The sequence below is a fragment of the Trichomonascus vanleenenianus genome (genome assembly GCF_965637985.1).
Source record: "Trichomonascus vanleenenianus strain CLIB 3782 genome assembly, contig: TRVA0_009S, whole genome shotgun sequence".
Lineage (NCBI taxonomy): Eukaryota > Fungi > Ascomycota > Dipodascomycetes > Dipodascales > Trichomonascaceae > Blastobotrys > Blastobotrys vanleenenianus.
In genome coordinates, this window is record NW_027481878.1 from 135,342 (window position 1) to 156,528 (window position 21,187).

At 46.7% G+C, this 21,187-nt stretch overlaps 8 protein-coding genes and 1 non-coding gene across 9 annotated transcripts; 4 read left to right on the forward strand and 5 right to left on the reverse strand.

The window, feature by feature from the left end:
- Positions 1-1,047: 1,047 nt before the first annotated feature.
- Positions 1,048-2,376, reverse strand: MCH5 (riboflavin transporter Mch5p; the record flags this gene model as incomplete). The annotated part of the gene is made up of 1 exon (XM_076683551.1): positions 1,048-2,376. One exon carries the CDS (start codon positions 2,374-2,376, stop codon positions 1,048-1,050), a length of 1,329 nt encoding a protein of 442 aa, XP_076542178.1.
- Positions 2,377-4,895: 2,519 nt separating this feature from the next.
- tRNA-Met(CAT) lies at positions 4,896-5,002 on the forward strand. The gene is made up of 2 exons: positions 4,896-4,933; positions 4,966-5,002. It is a non-coding gene; the product is annotated as a tRNA-Met (tRNA).
- Positions 5,003-5,474: 472 nt separating this feature from the next.
- TRVA0_009S01288 (uncharacterized protein) lies at positions 5,475-8,411 on the reverse strand (the record flags this gene model as incomplete). The annotated part of the gene is made up of 1 exon (XM_076683552.1): positions 5,475-8,411. The coding sequence occupies one exon, from the start codon at positions 8,409-8,411 to the stop codon at positions 5,475-5,477; it is 2,937 nt and encodes a 978-aa protein (XP_076542179.1).
- An 812-nt stretch (positions 8,412-9,223) lies between these two features.
- ATP16 (F1F0 ATP synthase subunit delta) lies at positions 9,224-9,889 on the reverse strand (the record flags this gene model as incomplete). The annotated part of the gene is made up of 4 exons (XM_076683553.1): positions 9,224-9,343; positions 9,397-9,613; positions 9,680-9,702; positions 9,767-9,889. The coding sequence occupies 4 exons, from the start codon at positions 9,887-9,889 to the stop codon at positions 9,224-9,226; spliced, it is 483 nt and encodes a 160-aa protein (XP_076542180.1).
- Positions 9,890-10,710: 821 nt separating this feature from the next.
- Positions 10,711-11,334, forward strand: TRVA0_009S01332 (uncharacterized protein; the record flags this gene model as incomplete). The annotated part of the gene is made up of 2 exons (XM_076683554.1): positions 10,711-10,740; positions 10,792-11,334. 2 exons carry the CDS (start codon positions 10,711-10,713, stop codon positions 11,332-11,334), a joined length of 573 nt encoding a protein of 190 aa, XP_076542181.1.
- Positions 11,335-11,801: 467 nt separating this feature from the next.
- On the reverse strand, positions 11,802-12,416 carry TRVA0_009S01354 (uncharacterized protein; the record flags this gene model as incomplete). The annotated part of the gene is made up of 1 exon (XM_076683555.1): positions 11,802-12,416. One exon carries the CDS (start codon positions 12,414-12,416, stop codon positions 11,802-11,804), a length of 615 nt encoding a protein of 204 aa, XP_076542182.1.
- Positions 12,417-12,869: 453 nt separating this feature from the next.
- PTC1 (type 2C protein phosphatase PTC1) lies at positions 12,870-13,811 on the reverse strand (the record flags this gene model as incomplete). Its single annotated transcript, XM_076683556.1, has 1 exon — positions 12,870-13,811. One exon carries the CDS (start codon positions 13,809-13,811, stop codon positions 12,870-12,872), a length of 942 nt encoding a protein of 313 aa, XP_076542183.1.
- Positions 13,812-16,259: 2,448 nt separating this feature from the next.
- On the forward strand, positions 16,260-18,032 carry FRE7 (ferric reductase family protein; the record flags this gene model as incomplete). Its single annotated transcript, XM_076683557.1, has 1 exon — positions 16,260-18,032. The coding sequence occupies one exon, from the start codon at positions 16,260-16,262 to the stop codon at positions 18,030-18,032; it is 1,773 nt and encodes a 590-aa protein (XP_076542184.1).
- Positions 18,033-19,354: 1,322 nt separating this feature from the next.
- TRVA0_009S01420 (uncharacterized protein) lies at positions 19,355-20,215 on the forward strand (the record flags this gene model as incomplete). Its single annotated transcript, XM_076683558.1, has 1 exon — positions 19,355-20,215. One exon carries the CDS (start codon positions 19,355-19,357, stop codon positions 20,213-20,215), a length of 861 nt encoding a protein of 286 aa, XP_076542185.1.
- Positions 20,216-21,187: the final 972 nt, after the last annotated feature.

The following is a 21,187-nucleotide window of genomic DNA, read 5'->3' on the forward strand; positions in this document are numbered from 1 at the left end:
CATTGCACAGTTCGCGTTTGACTCTCTCTCTCTCTCCTGCAATCCTTTGGATATCCAAAGTACGAGAGACGGAGAGAGCTTATGAGTAGCGGAGCGGCGGGACCCGCACCCCGCGCCGCAGCTGCACTGCTGTCTATAACCATCGCAGAAACTGATCTACGAGCAGATTAATTGTTCTTCGTCCAACTCGAGCCATGATGGTTATTTGTCGTATTGGCAGATTTAATTCTGTTCCACTTTCGTATTGCCGGGTGATAACCCCCCGCTTATCCTTGCGGATGTTCTTCTTCAACGCATACTAGTATAATGAGCTCAGGAATTTTCAGAGTTTCAACTCTATCCCATCATCATTCAGCAGCTGTTCCTATAGTCCCTCGTACTTGGGTACGGTCGTAAACTTTTGGCTTTCGTTTACCACTATAGTGGTGTTTCGACTTTGCGTACCTCGTCAAAGTTGCCTTTGCCTAGCTCATAGACCAACTGGATCAATAGCAGCTTGAATGCATGTTGGGCTCAATTTCATCGGGTGAGGACGGAGGGGAGAGTGAAGAATACGTTTGATGCATAACTTTTTTTTTCGTATGTATCGCGGCCTTCTGCCATTTTATAATAATAATCTTGGTTAAAGTCTGTTGTCTAGGGCGAAGGAATCTGCCACTTTAGTCTAAATAACCCTTCAGAAAGTCTGGGAGATCAAAATCAATCTGCCTTGTTCCAGAGATTCACGTCAAAGTGAACGCTCGTTCCACAGATTCGCGTCAAACTGAATCCGAGCAGGGGTTGTTAGAATCTGAGACCTTTTTCAAGCGGGGAGATTCCATCTCCGATGCGAAACATTTCTCACCGAACCAGATTTCGACGCCATACTATCGTGAACTGGAATGTACTGAGATTCATCTCAAGGTATATGAAAAGTTGTGTACTGATATTATGGCTACAAGTATATAATGGGTCCTGATAAGATGAAAAATATATCATATATCGAACAAATTAGTCTATTACGCTTCGCTTGTCTATAGTTACAATCATTAAATATACGGTAGTTAGTTAGCACTTGATAAAACGGTTGCCCTTGGAAGTCAGCATCCGGCTGAAGCACAAGAATCCCGTAGCAATTACAATGGTAAGACCACTAAAGAGTTGAGCCCCCAAGTAACCCCCATCCATGCGACTAATCAAGGCTCCCGCAACCGGCGAGCCAACAAGCATACCAAAACCACCCACGAAGAAAGTCATGCCCAGCCGCGTGCCGATAAGAGACATGTCCTTGGTCATACTGGCGATGCATGGAGGAGGAAGAGATACATAGGACCCTGAGAAGAACCCAAACAGCACGGCAAACACGATAAGGCCGACAGAGTCCTTAATTCCGATCCATGCAAAGGCGAGCACGGCTGAAATCGCGGTGCACGGGATGAGTATGTTTATCGCGCCTGTCTTGTCGGCGATGAAGTTGGGGCAGATCCGGCCAAAGATAGAGCCAGCACCAAGGATCGTGACCATGTACGGAGCAATGTTATAAGAGAGGCCATTGGCTTCGGCGTACGACTGAACGTAGAATATGGGTATATAGAGACCCATGTTACCAAAGAAAAGAGCCACGGTAAAGGTCACAAACGGCCAGTCCGTGAGGGAGGGCACGTCGATGAACGGACCAGACTTTCGCGGGGGGACACGCGACTTGAAGCCTATAACAGGGATTAGTACCATAGCAAGAGCCATGAAGCCCATGATACGGGTTGCCCACGGGAAGCCCACGCGCGGGATGAGATTCCGCACCATAATCGGGTAGATTACACCTCCGAACGAAGATCCAGAAGCCTGGATGCCCAGAGCTGTCGCCCGCTTCGTTGTAAAGTATGGAGCTACAATGGAGAGTGCGGAGACAAACACACAACTACAGCCCAATCCGACACAGACGCCCTGGGCCAGGAACACTTGGTACCACTCGGTCGCCAAACTCAGCATCATAAGGCCAAAAACCAACAGCGCCACACCCGCGCACAGAACTAGACGGTGGTAGCCGGCGTCCAAAAGTCGACCTGTGAAAATGGTCCCAGAGGTGACGATGAAACCCTGGAAGGATCCGATCCACGAGATGGTCGAGTTGGACTCACTGCTGAGCAAGTACTCTTTGTAGTAGCTCTGGTACGCTCCAAACGTGTTGACAATGCCCCAGGAATTGAACAATGCCATGAACCCAGCTGTGACCTGGAACCAAGCGAACCAGCCGCCATTGGGTGGGTCATCAACCACGGGCGAAGTGTTCACATTGGGAGACTTCTCGCCCAATGCATTCTCTTCGTCTTGATTCACCGATATCTGGTCGTCGAAAAGTTGGTTATCAGTCACCACTTCGTCCTTCTTGATCGACATTTTTCCATAGATACCGTTCAAAATGGTTCTCTTTTGAACTCTGTCGTACTCCAAAAAAGATCAAAAAAAATGCAGCAGGCGGTTTAGCGGCCATATTTAAAAAATTATAGATATGTGGAGATAAGTAAGCGAGCTGCTGAGTCACCTACATTACACAATTCGCTTTTTACTCTCTCTCCTGCAATCCTTCGATTCTCTAAGAGTAGAAGAGTGGATTTATAGGTACCCCGCGGTCCGGCCCGCAGTTCGGACCGGAGACTCGGAGCGTGTCCGTCACAGAAACTGATCCACATCGGAGTTCAGGCGGTCCGGACGCCGCTCAATGAGATGTCGACCGGAGCCATTGCATTGTCGAGGCTTCTGATACCTGGAGGATGCCACTCCCTGGACAGACTTCGCCGTTCGCCGGCGTGCGGCTAATGAATCTGGCAATGCGCGAGTCTTATCAAACCGACGTGCATCTTGACGCGCCAGCATGTACACAAATCGCGCTTAGCATCGGCAAATACGACATTTGAGATGTCTTAATAACAACAGTAAAAATAATGGAGCTTTCGTTATTGGATGAACGAAGAATACCAAGGCCATCAATTTTGTCATTTGGGTCAACCCATTTCCTCTTCCAGATTGAGCCAGGCTGTTTATTTCTCGATAATAGCAGGTTGAACGAACGAATTGTCTGCTTTTTAACCGGTTTTAACTGTGCCGCCAAGCTAAAAAAAATTGTTCGCTCGGTCGCATCGGTCATTGGTTTTTGAAATGGACCAATATGCTGGTGTACCAATGTAATCCATAATCCTAACTGAGCCTAAAAACGGCAACGGGCCAAAACTACAGAATTCATTAGATTTATTGGTTGGTTATAACAAGTTGGAACGTCCGGTTAGCGGGAAAATATGTTGAGGTCATATCGGTACATTCATTCATAGAATTATACCAACGGCAGGGTGCATTTCTCTTGAATACGGGATTGAAAATCTCGTTAAAGAAGCTTATAAGGACATTCATAGAATTATACCAACGGCGGGGTGCATTTCTCTTGAATACGGGATTGAAAATCTCGTTAAAGAAGCTTATAAGGACATTTCAAGGGCATATATCATTATTTGTGTCTATTCGAGAGAACAGTAATTGGTCAGGACATTATCTGACTAGCTGATTGAGTAGATCTTGTTAAGTGCGTTACAAAGGTAAAAATCTGTCAGGTAGATCCGAAGGGATTGTGTATTTTTGGTGAAAGCAGGTACGATCTCTTAGATTTGGTTAAATAGAATATATTAGGAATATGCCAGCCGATTAGAGAATGCTAAGGCTCAAAATAAGCTAATAGCGAATCGGAAAGTCCATCTGACATAGACCAAAAACAACTTCTGTATAATAAAACTCTAATTTCATTAAATAATATAACCCTCATAGTTAAATATATTGCTACATTTCGCAAAATTCCAAAATGAATGAATGAATGAATGAATGAAAATCAATTAACGTCCTATAGGTGGCCTAAGGCCAGAGGACCCCGTTACACAAAATACATTGTTGATTTTGAATACCTTGTAAGCCTAATAAGAAATGATCTGTTAGCTTCTTCAATCTTCTCTTGACTGAACATGCACAGATCTGTCTCTTATTATTAATTCTAATGCAAAGAGATGTCGATCTATTAATTTGTACAACATGCCTAATAAGAAATGATCTGTTAGCTTCTTCAATCTTGAATGAATGAATCGTCTGTATTTCGAGCCCGTTGCGACTGTGTCGCCAAGTTAGGCTTATATAGTACATAGTACGTCAACATATTAGTCTGAAATCTTCTCTTGACTGAACATGCACAGATCTTAATTGATTCCAAGTTAGTTTCCAGTTCTCTCCAGTATTTAATCTCTCACCTACCTGTCTCTTATTATTAATTCTAATGCAAAGAGATGTCGATGGAGATGAAGAAGACTTTTCACTTGCAGATTTTATAGCTGCATGCTTCGCGTGCGCCTGGTTCACTTCAGTCTTACCTGAATCAGGGTTCGAGTCTGCGGCTGACTGACCCTTCACTGGTACGCTCATCACTTTCATAACATACATAATAGTAATAATCCAATAATAATGAAAATTCCAAAATGAATGAATGAATGAAAATCAATTAGCGTCCTATAGGTGGCCTAAGGCCAGAGGACCCCGTTGCACAAAATACATAATAGTAATAATCCAATAATAAAAATCAAAATCCAATCAAATAAGTCCACCCAATGTATCGCATTCACGCCGTGGGGATTGGGTACCCCCCGTAGCTCCCGGGAAACACTTCCCACCAGGGATTAAAAACCGGGAACCTTCCAAAGTAGTGGTTTGTAGTCGCAATTAGTCGCTTATCGGCGAAGTAGCTGGCTCTTCGAAATGAATTGAGCCATCTGCCTAAGCCCGTCCGTCAATTCCAAAATATTAGCGCCGCATAAGCCGCACTAAATGCGGCTCAGAGATTATCACGTTTTATTTGTCTATGAAAATTTTTTTTCAACAAATTGGCTGCTCCGTTGGCTCAGTCGGTAGAGCGTCAGTCTCATATATGAGAATCTTCGGATTCAGAGTATAGGGCGACATCTGAAGGTCGGGAGTTCGAGCCTCCCACGGAGCATATTTTTGCCCGCGCGCAATTTTTTGTGCGGCTCAAAAATTGTGCGGCTTATGCGGCTTAAGCCTCATGCGGCGTTAAATATTAAATAAATTTATAATTACATGTGTATAATGCATGCATGTATATATATACAATTGTTACGTTGATTCATGAAGGCCTGTAAGAGTCACTTTTATCCAGCTGTTACTACCGGGACCGGTATTAATCTTCTCTTTTTTTGATCACCTGTATAAAACTTGTACTTTGAATGGATAAAAAATTTACAGTAATATCTTGACCAGCTATATATATATTCTATTAATTATAATATAACCTCTGGTTTGGCTCGTAAGAGTCGCGATGCCCTTATATGTGGTGATACCGGTAATCATAAATTAGCTTGTCATTCAATCCTTGGAACAACTCGGAGTTTACTCTATATTCTCCTACTATACATAAAAAGGATACAATATCTAAGCGGCATGTGTACCGTCTAAGGCAAGGACTCTCCGGATTGATTCGTCGAGGAGATATGTCGCGGACAGGCCGTTGCAGAGTCCGACATCTCAGTGCTGGCTGCACTATTTTCTACAATCGTAGCCAACGAGTTATCTCGGTAGTGATGGTTGACTGTACTTTCCCCCGAGGAATTTACCCCTGACAATTGCATAAGTTCCGGCACTTTCTCCAGAATACATTCCATGTTCTTAAATCCACTTTCCAGCGCTTCCATCCGCCGCATGATTAGCCGCGTCATGTCATGAATTTCCTCAGAGAACTGGCCAGCTTGATCAAGCCCCCTGATCAACGCTGCACGCTCGTTTTCGGAAGCAATTTCATCTCCCTCAAACTCACTATCATCGTATTCATCTTCTAGTGCCACCTCATCAGTCTCAGCGACATCGTCGGTACTACCGTATTCTCTGCTCCACGGTCTTCGTCGGGATCCCTGCTTAGCTCGGGAGCGCACGGAAGACTGCGACACATTGTGGAACCGAGAGACTCGATTGCGATTTAGACTCCATTGTCGGTCCATGACTGATCGTGTCGGAGAAAGCGCTAGCATACCTGCGCCCTGCCGGACCATAGAGGAAGTCGAAGAGAACAACCGCGACCGTTTCTGAGCTGGGTCGATCTGTCTTCCAGGTATCCGTTCACGCGGTCGGCCGTAGTATTGCTCCAGCCCATGTTCGGCCACGGGGCTAACAGAAGATCCAGCTGCAGACAGCTTGCGGGGCCTATTTCTCTTCGCCGCCATTGGCTGAGAGTGGAACAGCGCGGCCCCTGCAGAAGGAGTAATGGTAAACTCATCATCATCATCATCGTCGTCGTCGTCGAAATCGGAACCGTTGTTCTCTGAATCGGCATCATTAATCTCTGTGTCCATTTTACCGTCTCGGAGGCTCTCTTCTGGATCTGAGAAGAAGTGGTCCGACAAAAAACGAGCATTGCTTAATGGGGTATCGTCTTCCAGAGCAACACTGGGCCGTTTCGCTTTGACAGTGCCCTTGTATGGTCGCTTGAACACCTCATCCAGAAGGTCGTCATTAGAAACCTTTTTAGGTCGAGTGGGTTTCCTCTTCTCTGCAGCCGCCCTTGTTGGCACCCTCATGCGGGAGTTCGTGCGACTGAAATTGGAAGATGGACGGGTGCTAGGCTGAGGAGGAGTGTGTTGACGGGAACTGGATGGGCCCATCAGAGACCGGCCACTCGCGTTGTTATAAATATAATTGGACTTCGACGGCACTTGGCTCTGTTTCAGCACCTGTATGCGGAGTGATTCGGCCTCTTTAGCTCTTCTTTCTCGCAGTTGAGTCAGCCGCAGGTGGAGCTTTTCGAAAATAAATATAGTGAGGAGGAACGGGAAATGCGTTATCTTAATGAGGGTCCGGTTGAGTACGAGGAAGCTCCGTAAGGGCATAACGTAGATGCAGGGTCGCACCGCCCATTCTAGCAGGTTCAATGGTGCCGTGTACGAAAAGAATGTCGAGGATTCAGACTTGATCATGGTGATCGTGTTGACAGCAAACAGATACTGGTGCTCCTCGTGCGCATTAGAGGTGACGTCAGCAAAAGAGTTGGTCAACACTGCAATGAGAATGGTCATGATGAGGAAATGCGTAATGAAAAGGTAGAATACGAGGATGGTTCTACCTAGCACAGAGTAGTATTGCCAGGTGTCCCACACCGCCGGGGTGAACCCAAAGAGGATCTTCATCATGTCGTAGGCCACCTTATTCGCGGAGTATACGTCTCGCGCGAACGCCATCGTGAAGGCAACCCAGAATCCTGACGAGAATATGATAATAATGATACAAGCGACAGTCAGATCCACGCACATTTTTCGCACAGACACAACCATCTGCGAAAACACCTCATAGCTGTCAAGAATGCTAAACAGCCGTGGGAAGAGGAATATAGCAACAGTCGCAAGCAAGTCGTGGGCTACGTGCGCTAGACTATTCGACTGGGGGCCAGTGGTGAAGTGGGACGCCGTCTGCAACAAGCCGTAGCTTACCAGCAATAGCAGTATGATTAGGTCAAACCAGTTCCATAGCGACATGACATATAACGTGAATCCAGCGTCGGTAAACCCAATGATTTCATCCACAATGAACCCCAGACTCCACAACCAGAAGATCAAGTCTATACCAGAGAATTGCTTGTCGTGCTTATGCAACACAGCCACGTAGAGTACAAGAAGGATGCAAAACGAAAACAGATTTAAGTAGTGGCGGTACCGGGGCACTCTCAGACGCGATAACTTGAATATGCTCGCGTCCTCGTATTTGTACCGCACGCCCGGACCTCTACGTCCGTATCCTGCTGATACGACTTCCTCTTCATTGGCAAACCTCACGCGGTGAAGCTTGTGCATTGAGGATTGAAACATGACAGACCCGTTCCAAATCTCCTCCAGCACTTCTATCACTACTGGGTGGGATAGGAATCGCTTAGCCTCGGCCTTAATTGCGACTTCCAAGGTCGAAATGCGCTGCCACCGCGGCACCAATTGGTTGACGGGTGCCCCATTGGCCAGCGGGTAAAAGTCATAGGTTAATGCATTCATTAAGTCGTCCGGATCGGAGTACTCTTTGAGTAGTCTGATGGCCACAATCTCACAGATCATTGCCCTGGTAGCCATAACTCCGGCCATAGCTGCGTTCGAGGAGCTCTCTTTGGTGAACTGAAGCATATTGGCCATGAGGGCATAGAGAGTCCCCGGGGAAAAGTCATTCTTGAGTTCTTCAAGCAGCGGCTTGATAAGAAACGAGTGAATCTGTGGGGACTTGAGCTGGTCATACTTGAGGCTGATGTCGACGCGAGACACTACTGAGTCGTAAGTATTCAGTACAATGCTGTAGATAGGAATCGTGTCTAGTAGCGACGGGGTGAACAGTGGCAAAAGGCTCTGCCGCTCTGAGTCCATCTCCCTGCTTATTCCTGCGCTGTCTAAATATTAGTGGAGAGAGAGGAGGTGAGGTCGCCTATCAAATGTTGGTTTTCGAAGGGGAGGGGGGGTAAGGGCGGGTGTTCAGCCGTGCGGCGGGGCTACCTACTGCGTTTATCTATGGAAGACTACGCAATCATGGTTGGAGACAGGGGTATATTCCATTAACGATCTTACATTATATATGCACCTTCTTAGTAATGTAAAAGGATAAATTTAAAAAGGGCCTTGGGCGTTGTGGGTCCCGGGGTGTGATGGATCTAGATTCCAAATACCTATTCCATGGTTGATCGTTTACTGACTTTTCAGGCGTATGCTGCACGCATATAAAGCTAATAGGCTATATAGGCAGTTAGCACAAACATGGGATGCTCTTTGGATTTGGTTTGTCAATACGTATTATTCGGTAATATGTGTATCAGTAGTGGTAGTAATTGGCTGAAAAAAAATTCTCAAGATAGAAGCCAAGCCTTAGAGTTGAGTTTAGGTACTTTTATAAAAGGGTCAAAAAAGCCGATATTCATTGGTCCCTGGAAGATTTATACACTATATTTCGCATACCTCTATTTGCATTCATACCCGTAGATGCAGTTAGTTCTTATTCTCAAGTTGAAATTTAAATATTCTACCAGGTATTATTTCCCATTGCGGCTTCAGAATTTCAGCTAGCCTTGTATCATCCGGATACGGTATAATACAGCTGGACTATGAAGAGATTAGGAGAAACCGTTCACCCCAAATATTGTTATGCAAACCTTATCTATTTTTCACAAATATAATACGTTGGTTGTCTATTTGGCGACAGCGGCAAGGGCCTCGAGGACCTCCAACTCAATCTTACCCTCGGTAGCAATGACCTCGTCGCTAGAGTTGGCCTTGGACTGGGCCTCAGAAGTAAGGCTCTTAACAGCCTACATCAATTTCAGTTAGTATATCCCCCCAATCAATAATTAAAGTAACTCACCTCAGGAGAGAAGTCCTCCAATGGGTAGGCCTCAACAGCGTTAATCTCGAGCGTGGAGCCCTCGTTCACTGTAGCGAAACCGCCAGAGGTGAAGAACTGCTTGGTGCCAGTGGTATCAATGACCTCGATAAGACCTGGTCGCAATTGCTGAATGGTTGGAACGTGGTTAGCCAAGATACCAAGGTCACCGGAAGTGGTTGGAATGTTAACCTGGGTGCTAAATAACTAGTTAGAACCGCCAATTTCTCTCGTTTTGACTAAATTCATTTTCTGTCACACATACGCCTCGAGGTTCTCGTAAAGGGTCTATTATCAAAATGGTTAGCTAGACGTTCTCTCTCTCTTTTTCGTTCGCTTAAGAAGAACTCACCTCTCGTGGGAGGGCCAGGGACAGCTTGATCTTGTCGGTGGTGGCAGCAGCCTCGGCATAGCCTCGTCGCAGAACCAAAGAGGCTGGTCGTCGGATGGCCTTACTGGTGATAGCTCGGAACATCTTTTATGTCTTTTATTATCGGTCTTTAGATGCGACTAATGAAAAGGGTCGGGTGAAAAATACTACGTCGCTCCTCCCAATCGATGCTGCCCGTTGATTCGTTGGGAGGTTCTCTTGGGGCCTCGACTAAATTGGGGTTTTCCGTGATTTCCGTGGTTACCCGGATGTCTCTTCCATTAACGGGGGGAATTTGACTGTAACACCTTTGACCATCCGAAGACAGCGGAGCTGTGGATATTTGAATTAAAAAACACTTGCCTGCATTACTTTACTTTTTGCCTCGGATTGGGTTCAATTAGGAGCGCTCGTGTGCGGTTCCACTGTGTGCCAGCACAGTCAATTGGGTACCGTGGTGGTAAGGCTGAGACACCCCATCATAGTTACCCATCATAGTTACGACTATACCGTACATAAAGACTGTACTACATTTGAACTGTTGATATTGCAGTAGGCGATTTAATTGTTTAAGTTTACAGGAGATACTAGTTACTACGTAATGTCTAATAGTAATGGTCAAATTTTGCAGGTTGGATGTGTAAATGCAGCAAAGCCATTACCCCACAATTCGCATCACTTAACCGGTCATCCATAACAGATGCTTGTATAGCACCAAAGACTTATCGCTGAGCTGACACGTTTGTTGAATATACAGCGCCCATGTGCGAAAAAATGCCTGATATAGCAAGACATGTTTTGCGAAATTTCACGCCGCATGAGCCGCACACTAAAACTTAATTACGTAGTTAATAACTGGTACTCCCGGCTGATAGCCCCCACCTCGATCCAGACAGGGCTATTCAGAGGCACGACGCGGAGGGATTATGGATGCTAGGCTGAAGGAGTCTTTTAACGTACGTTTTGATGGTTGAAATCGAAATATGGCTAACTAACCTATATTACAGGCCGTGCTGGTGTCTTCGGGCAACTTGCTAAGCCATATCTATACCTATAGCAACCAGCGGGTTATTCCAAACCCACCTACCATCCTCCAGGCGTCGATCGATATTGCGCTTAAGGGGTACCACAGGATTTTGGACGAAGTGGACATAGAGATCCAGCTGAGTAGACAGTACATTAAAAATGCTATGGAGGAACAGAGGATGCAGAAGCTCAAGGAGCAACAGGAGAAAGAACAGGCCGCCAAAGAGCTAAAAGCCAAGGAGGAATTAGAAAAAGTGAAAAAGGAAGAAGCAGAAATTAAGAAGGAAGAGGAAAATAAACCACAGGAGGAGAAGAGCGTGGAAACTAATGAGCAGAAGACCGAGGAAGAAGGCACCAAATCTGAAGAGAAAGAGAAGGATGTTAACGGCGTGGAGAACTTTGATTCGAATATGGAATTTGATGAGGATTTGAATGCCTTGCTAGGTTCGGTGGGACAGCGCCAGGAGGGCGACATGGATAACGGGCTGTTTGGCGACGAATTTGACTTTCTAATGAACCAGTAATGTACTAATATTTTGCTATAACTATTCCATTTCTCTTTCCATAAATGTAGCGTAATCTCCCAAAAAACGAGATCCTAATGAGTCCAGAAATCATACAGCTGATTCTTCACATTCTTAGGAATGGGCAATACTTTCCAGGACAAATCCGTCTTGGTTTACGCACTTCTCTATGTCGGCGTCCAATAGTATGAATTAATGGATGACTGGTAGCTGCTGTGTGGTAAGGATTGCGCTCTTTTTCCTTCTAGATTCTTAATCAGCTACTGCCCTCTAATTTGCGCCTGATTTTGGTGGCCTCCTAGCAATCAGTAACTTCTACATGTAGAGGTAGAAGAAAGATTGAATAGATGCACACAAAATAGGTAGGATAAATAGAATACCTAATACCGCCGTCTCCGTTTAGTTGACCTTGATGTAGTTCCATTTGCTCCTGATAGTCCTCCTCATCATCTGTGTCCTCACAGTCATCACTCTTGTTCATCTTCTTCAACAAGTGTAGGCTGGGAGAGACGCTTAGGAGGCCGTCCTCGTTTGCTCGGCCCGGTACTTTTATCTGGTTCCTCTGTAATTTCACGCAATTTAGGTGGCCTTCCGCGTCTTTTCTTTACCTTCTCGGGCTCTTCTGATCTGTCGCTACCCGAATGAATTTTTCTTGGTCGTCCTGGCCTCCCTTTAGCCGATGGGGTAGTCGTTTCTGTAGAACGCAGTGGATATTTCCGTTTCTTCCCTTCCGTATTCCGAGTAGTCTCGACTATGATACCCCTTGAGGACGAGATCAGGTTGCGTTCTTCGGGCGCTTTTTGGTCTAAGAGTACATGTTGGTAAGCCTTAAAGATTTTCTCACAAAGGCCGGCAGTGTCGTTTAACTGTTCCTGTTTTTTAATCAGCGCCTTATCCAACTTTCTAATGCGATTTTTGAGCAAGGCAATCTCCTCCTGCTCCTCATCAGCGGAGTAAGAGCAATCGCTATATGACTCTGAGTTGGGCTCAATGCTTTCAGATAAATCCGACTGCATTGTATGGCGCATTAGCGCCACATTTTCTTCAAGAGTTGCTGAGCGAGAGAGAGGAGCCTTAGACATAATCTGCCCTTCTTGGCGTAAACGCAATTGAAGAAGGAGGTGTCGACGTTGGTGATGAAGTGATTTCCTGTGCTTGATTTGCGGAGTTGGTCAACATCGGTTACTCGAACTCCCAAGTCCCGATTTCATCTTGAGTCTATGGAACAAGCCTTACTCCTTATTATCTTATCGTATATTAAGCTATGATTATTTGGTATGATTAGTTGGTAGTATCAGGAAGATACTGTATGATGAAAATGACATATATTTGTGCTACTTTTGGTGTGATCGGGGCTAGGGTTGCGGTTCATGCGGCTATAGCCGCACCCGCCGCATCACAACCCACGCTATGCATTCAAAAATATCTCCCCCCAATATTCATAGAGAACAGGTCCAGAGAGGCCGAAAAAAAAAGCCTGGCCCAACTCCTATAATTAACGAATATCCACTTCGTCATAACAGTTTTAATTCGCTTCAAAATACACTCTGATCGAGCCGGATAACCATGCAAGTAAGGTTGTCAGAGCTAAAGTGCTGTAGCGCGTAATCTACAAGAGCCTGGCTTGCCTCGGTCGGATCCTCAATGCCCCGGATCGTCTCCACGGCCTTGGCGTCATCACAGACGTCCCATAGCCCGTCACACGCCACTATAATAAACTCGTCGTCTCCGCACAACTCGGTCTCGGTCGTATACGGGGACCCGGAAACCAGCTCCTTCATGTAATTGTCCCCAAGAGACCGCGTGACGGCAAGCACGCCATTGACACGGTTGTTAATCATAATGCCCCCGCTATTCTGCACGCGCTTCTGCTCATGGAGGTCAGACCCCTTGTGGTCGTACGACAGGCGCAGAGCTGTACCCTTGCGACACAGAATGACACGAGTATCGCCGACATTAGCCACATAAAGCATTCTGCGGCGCTTCTCTCCGTCTTTTTCCCACCGCATAATGGCGACAGCAGCCGTGCACCCGCTATTCTGCAGCCCCTGGCGGCCCATCTGCTCGTCCGCCTCAGTAAATGCCTTGTTGAGTGCATGCGACACAGTGTCGTGTCCGCCAGACTTGATGGCGCTGTCTACGAGTAGGTGAAGTCGCTTCGAGCTCCACTCGGCGGCCTGGCGCCCTGCATGGCCGTCAAACACGGCAAAGTACCCGTCGTCCGTGTTGTCGCCAAAGTTGTATATGTACGTATGCGCGTCCTCCATTGTCCTGCGGCATCGTTCATTCTTGTCTTCAGCGATGCCGACCGCGAAGGAACAGCTGCCGTCGTCGCACTGGCCGTTCTGCTTATTATTACGCGACTTGGCGTCTTCGGGCTTCTTTTTGTTCAGGAACTTGAGGAACTTGTGCCCGTTGCCATGCGAGCTAGCCGAGGAGTCGTCAGAGGACGACGACTTGGCATCTGACGAAACCATCTCTCTCTCCCTGATCCGACGTGTCCGTACCCCTCCAGGTTGTCACCAAATTACCCTATTTGTCGTAACAGCGCGCGCAATACTCACTTTCCCACGCTTTTCAGATTAGCTCAGGCAACGATTATTCTTATTATATGGGTTTTATATGGATAGGCGGATTTAATCAAAGCTGACGGGGACGATCTCCTCGATTGCTTGAAGTTTTTAATCTCCGGCAGAGAGAAGAGTTCCACCGCACGTTCAGCAAGGCTACGGACGTTACGGGTCACTCTGACGTCAGGAGGGGTAGGGCTCCGCGTGATGTGATGTACGCTTTGACAGCGTTGCTCAGCGTATTTACAAGCATCACCTTGCCAGTACCAACATTGGAGGGCCATAGAAGTATTTGAAGGATTTAGGAGTACTTGCAGGGTTCAGGAGTATGTATCTTTGGAAGAGTACGAACTGCTGTAGAAAGATGATAATTTTGTCGATCAATTGGTTTTGGGGACGATTGAGTGTATTACATGTACCACCCGGTAGTGAATGTGGCTTGGGTATCTAGTACTTCATATAAACGGTATGGTAGTAATGTGTAGCACCTAAAGTAGAGATTAACATACAAGCATTATGCAATTAACATACTGGAAATATAAGGTTGTAACTCAGGGTAGTTTAGATAGTTGTAAATAAGAGCTAGATTGCGCTCATTAGTGAACTTAATCTAGCACTGTAATTTTAGCTAGAAAGTAGCCGTTGGCTGCAGTATCCTGCGCAGTATTCACCACATGAAGTATCCTATTCGTTAAAACCTAGTGCCGCTCTATCCTTTGACATTGGTATACAAAAGCCAAAGCTGGGAAGAATTACATACATCCGATTTACTCAATTCATATACGTATTCATATACGTATATGGCTTAGAATCGCCAGTTATATCATGCGGCTCACGCGGCTGGCACGGCTAGCGCGCGTTCCTACTGTAGTTGGCTAGCTTCGGTCGATCTTGAGACATGCATATTTAAAAATACGACCGCTAACAGTTAGTGAAAATTGAACCACAAAAAAAAGCATTCCTACTGCTCGGCAACATGCGCCATATCTTTTCTTAAGGATACTATTCTATTTTTTGTACGTGATGCTTTGGCCCCTCCCCCGTCGACCGGGTAGTACGTAAACACGGGCGTTAAAATTGTCTCATGTTGGCTACCATTGAGCAAATTAAATGAGAACAGTTCCGATGTGCGGCTATAGTCATCCCGAACACACAGGTGTTCGTAATTCGTCTGATTCGCAAGCTCGGTAGGGAGTTTCTGGAGCTGCCGGGCGGACAAGTTCGTATTTACCCTACGCAAAGAAGGCCATCTTGCGAACTGAAACAGGGAGATCTATATATTGGTACCGGCCTAAGTCGTATATTTCATATGAGCAGAACTGTACTATATAATCTCACCAAAACCTTTGAATTGGAAGGATTGTATACATGAATCTCGTCACGATAAAAATGCTTACATAGCCATCAATGGTAATGCCCGGAGGCATCCTGAGCACATTAATAGAGCATATAACACTGACGCAGTGCTACGTGGTAAAAGAACTTCACGGCTGAATTCCAGACCTGTATCTTCATTTAAATGAAAAGATCTGCGAATCTCCAGCCAAGCAGGTTGTGAAGATAAAATTGGCCCTTAAAGCCACAGAGGACTACCGGGTGCGTATGCCTATCGGCGCTGAAACTTTGAATTGATGGAGTACATGAGACTGCATACACCAATCCTAGATTTTCCTGAGCACATTGAATGAGCATGTATCACTATTGCACGACCTCTAGAGAATTGAACTAACTATAACAGTCCCAAAGATCTTCCGAGAAATAGAAATTTGGCCTCCACCTAACGTTACTACCGTACTGTTTACCGTAATAAACCATTCTGATTGCGCAGTACGTAGCCCTTCCGAATATACCAGGTAGACTACCATATATAGTTTAAACCGCATATTTAAACAAATTGACCACATCAGAACTTATTTTTAATAGAAAATAATAACTAGATGGTAAATCATTAACAATTCATGTTGGTTTATATCGCTTAGGGGCTAATAGCCGCTGAAACAACCGAGCAATATTTGGTGATGCAGCGAGCATTTTTCTGAATCACCTACAGCCGCAGGGCGCTTCCGATGACTCGAGGGCTTCGAGGCCAATGACTATGAACCAGATCAGGACTCATGGTTTCCAACATGCCTCTAACGCTTCAAGAGCCTTGCATAGCATCGCATAGAGTATCCTTTTTTTCACTGCCGGATAATCAGCGGAAACGTATGCGTCCGTTGAGCATATTGTAATTGAATTTTGCTCACTGGACGAAAACTTCATATAAGATAGGCTTCAGAGACGGATCGTCGCTGAATATGAAGATCGTAGATATATTAAAAAGCCGTTAATAGTTTCCTATTATTCGAATAGAAAATGGGCTCTTACATGGGTGTTCAGGACGGCGTCGAGTACAATTGCTCAGCAACTGACTCGGCCCTCTTCGCCCAGGGACAAGCGATCTCGCAGGCTAAGATCCCCTGGGCCAGTAACACCAAGTACGCTCGGTGGACGATGTACTACTACGTGGTCTTAGTTTTCTTGCTCATTGCGTACAGATTGATAAACTACGTTAGCGACCGGAGGTACCAGGGCCGGGGGACCACCAGCGGACCCTCGTCGTTCGTCCGAAGGCTCTTTGCTCTGGTTCGATACGTCGGATACAGACGATACCCAGTGATCTCCAGGTATACTGCATTCCCGTCGCAGATGAACGTCCTGGCCGTTCTGTTCTCTGCCTTCCTGTTCCTTCTCTGTATTGTCTTCATTCCGCACTTTTGGTACCGAGCGTGCAGTGGGTTTGGTTCTCCTCCCCTGTCAATCAGGGCGGGCTTGGTAACAAATGCTCTCACGCCGTTGATCTACACTCTGTCTGGAAAATCCAACGTCGTCACGGGGCTCACTGGAATAAGCTACGAGCGATTGAACGTTTATCACCAGACTATCGCCTGGCTGAGCTTGTTCTTTGCGTGGGTACACGCCGTGCCCTTCATGGCCCAGCCGATGTGGGAAGGAGGTGCCAAATTTCTGCACCAGTCGTATTACGGGGACGATATGATGACCTCGGGTACGGTGACTATTGTGCTGCTCGTGACCCTCTGTTTCTTCTCGCTGAGGACGATCCGCGACCGGTTCTACGAGTTCTTCCTGCATTACCACTGGCCGACCGCCATTGCCTACTTTGGTATCTTGTTCTGGCACACGGGGGGCTCCCTCGAATCGTGGTGTTATCTCTGGGCGACCTTGGCCCTGTGGAGTGCTGGCCTTCTCTACCGATACTTCACCAAGACCAGTTACCTCAGTATCCGCAAGGACTGGTTTAGGACGGAAACAGCTACGCTGAGGGTGCTCCCCGACAATGCTGTTGAAGTACGAATTATCAGTTCGCGGTTCCCGAACTGGGCTCCGGGCCAACACACGTTTGTGCGGTTCGCTTCGATCCAGCCGCTGGGGAACCATCCGTTCACGATTGGATCCCTTCCGAAATACAGCCTGGACGAGTCGACTGTAGAGCTTCGCCTTATCGCCAGGCCCTACAGCGGATTCACAAAGACCCTCTATGAGCAGGCAGTCGAGAAGTCTGAACAAGAGTACAAGGTATTCTGGGATGGGCCCTACGGAGGCATGACTCGACGGATTGAGGCATTTGACGACGTTGTACTCTTTTGCTCCGGCTCAGGTGCGACCGCTGTCATTCCGTTCTTGGAACACATCTGCGGCCAATTGAAAGACGGAGTGGTGGCCAGAACTAAATGCATCCGGCTAGTTTGGATCGTGCACAACTTGGGCACTTTTTCTTGGTATGAGGAAAACCTCCAGCGTGCACTTGCCGAGCTTCCAGAAGGTGTCTCTGTCCATTGCCAGGTACACGTCACCCGTGAGGACCTTGCCAGCTCGAGTGATGACAAAGAACAGTACACAGCTATAGAGTTCATCCAGGGTAGGCCAAACATTGAGGAGATTATGAGCCAGTTTTCGTCGACGTTTGGCCCGCGAACGGTTGTCATTAGTTCAGGCTGTGATGCTGTCCGCTCTCGCGTCGCGAATGCTACGGCGGATCTTCAGATGAACGTGGTTGCCGGGCGAAAGAACGCGGCAGGTGTTGCTCCCGAGGAAATTTATTTGCACACTGAGACCTTTGGTTGGTAATCGGTTTGATGAATTGTACATATTATGACTGTTGATATTTTCTATACTAATTTTGATTTATGCTGTTTGAGTTTTGATATCTCTTTTACTTTCTCGTACAAATCATGCATCTCACATACAGTTAAAAGTAATTGAGACGAGCTGCGAATATTAGTAGTAGTATGATAGAGTGATAGAGGAGGAAAGGACAACTGCGAAAGACGACTCTCTATAATTTCCGCCCAACAGACCCAGTATCCCAAATTCAATTTCTCACCCGTTCGCTAGACCTAATCCAAAGAAAGAGGCTGTTGCGGGACTTGCTGAGATTACTCAATCATGAAGAGACCACAGTATTGAAAGATAATGGCAATTGACCTTGAACCGTGAGACCCCGACACATTGTGGCATAATTTTGAGTTCCAGAAGTGGCTCCAATAAACAGAGCCCGTATGGGTCTGCTAGGAGGACATAGGTCCCCGAGAACTGGAGCAGGTCTAAGTTATTACTATGGTAGCAGCAAAACTTAAGTTTACTTACTATCAGCTCTTTTCAACAGTACCAGGTAGAATACAATCCCAACATGCAAAGTGTAAACGAAGCGGAACCCATCGTCAGACTTCTATCATGTGGCTTACACAAAAATATATAATAGAGCAATTTTGAAGATTCTTCTATCATCAACATGCATAAGTCGATCAATATGAGTTAATTGAAGGCTTCCTTTGCATACTAGCCCAACCTGATGCGAGATATTCGCCCGTCAAACAGGCCCGTATACCAGCCTGGGACATTACTGTACTATTACTGCACCTATTGTACGTACCAAAGAGTTGAACAGAGCAACCAGGAGTAGTTAGACTATAAGCCTGTTTGCATCAATCCATACGAGACAAATTGGCTGCTGTATGGTACCAGAACGCATCGCTATATGCGACTAACACCAGTGCGTCCAAAGGCGTAGATTCAGTCTTCCCGAGAAAAATGGCATGACTAACGGCCCATTCCGTCTTTGCGGAATATCTGGATAGGGCCCGTGTGCTTCGGAGCTTGGTACCACCGATGATCTTACAGGTACACGTAGAATACCGGTAACGGGGTTATGGGGTTATTATGGCGGGGTCCGTCTCCGCACCCCCGCGCCCGAGCGATGCCCGTGGATAGCCGTTGAGACCCCAGAATATGCAGCATATGCCTGCGGAGTATAAATATACGCCTGGAGTACTAGGCAGAAAGCCCCGCAAAAACTATTCGAGAGTGTATTTGAGATGTTGGCATTCAAGCGAAGCTTCTCGAGCTGCCGCTCGCTAAACGCGAATTACGGATTCATTGGCCTCGGCCGCATGGGGCTGAACATGGCCCAGAACCTCAGGGACAAGCTCCCCGCGCAGGATTCTGTCCATATCTTTGACGTGAACAGCGCCTCCATGGACCAGGTCACGGGTTCTAACGTTATTAAGGCCAAGAGCGCTGCGGATGTGGCGGATCAGTGCGAAACGATCATCACGATGCTCCCCGAGGGAAAGCACGTCAAGCTGGTTTACGACGAAATTGCAAAGCTGAACCCTCCGCAGAAGCAGAAGCTGTTTATTGATTCGTCGACTATTGATGTCAAGACCTCTCTCGAGACCGCTGAATTGCTCAAGCAGCGAAAGATTGGCCGCTTTGTCGACGCGCCAGTGTCCGGCGGCGTTGTCGGGGCTAAGAACGGCACCCTTACCTTCATGGTTGGCGCAGACGGCATTACTGACATTGGGCCCATTTTGAGTCTTATGGGAGGCAAAATTGTGCCATGCGGCAACCCAGGTCTCGGGCTTGCCGCCAAGCTGGCGAACAACTATCTGCTGGCCTTGACGAACATTGCAACTTCTGAGGCATTCCAGTTGGCTAACCGCTTGGGACTGGATATGAAGCTCTTTTCGCAGATTGTTAACACTTCATCGGGCCGATGCTGGTCGTCCGAGGTCAATAACCCGGTTCCAGGAGTCAGCGAGAACACTCCTTCGAGTCGAGATTACGAGGGTGGGTTTGCTGCTAGCCTGATGAACAAGGATCTGAAGCTTGCCATTGATGCGGCAAAGTTGGCCAAGTTGGATCTTGCCATGGCCGATAAGGCGGTGGAGATTTATGATGCCGTGCAAAATACTGACAAGTACAAGACCAAGGATATGTCTATCATCTACAAGTGGCTTGTTGAGAAATGAATAACTACTCTGTTATAATTGAGTGGATGATAGCGTTCGGCAATTGTAGGTAGAGTAATTGAGTTGGCCATTCAGTAGTACTAATAGATCAAAGCTTCACAGCGAACCAGGGAATTCAATGCTTAATAGCACGAACGAGCCAATAATGCTTCAACAGTGTGCATCAAAACGTTTACTTTCCTCGTACTTTCCTGTTTATTCAGTTACCACACATAGGTAGATTCCAAGTACCAATTAGTACCAGTGCCTGACAATAAATGGGGGGACCAGTCCCCCCAACTCCCCCTGAAGCTCCGCTACGCGGAGATCTTTTCGACTATACAATTTATATTGGACCAAGGTGTTATATTACAATTACAAAGCAAAGTACCCTAGTTAATAATAACAGAAGAAATATGCTCTAGACTGTAAGACACACCAGTCGTCCGTAAAATCTAACGTCTCCGTGAACTGGGGCAATGGGTAGTCTAGAGATTCTAGCATAATAAGCCATTTCTGTGCAGGCCGCCAAGGCTATCTTTACTACTGTTAGGCATACTTCACAATGCAGAAATGTACCAACGCAATGGAAGGGCAACAATTGTATGGTATTCCTGAGCTTGACCCAAGAATTTAACCATGTAGTAACAATACCGAGGTGGTACAATAAAAGTCTTTGGTGGGGCGCTAAGCTCGACTTAAAAGTACAGAATAACAAATTCGTATTGGCCCCACAGTTGTACTCCATTTGCAATTACTATGTTCAGAGCGCGATATAATCTAACCGTGACATCGACAATACCGACGCGAAGCGTCGCTACGGGGGGTTTGGGGGACTATCCCCCCATAAACACAAATAGCTATGGTCTGCAATTGCTATATTAAGAGGTATATAGTCCAAGGCGAGATCGCCACATACCGGCGCGAAGCACGCCGCAACGACGTGCGGCTCGAAGTCCATGGAAGGTAGTGCGGCTCGTGCGGCGGCGGCCG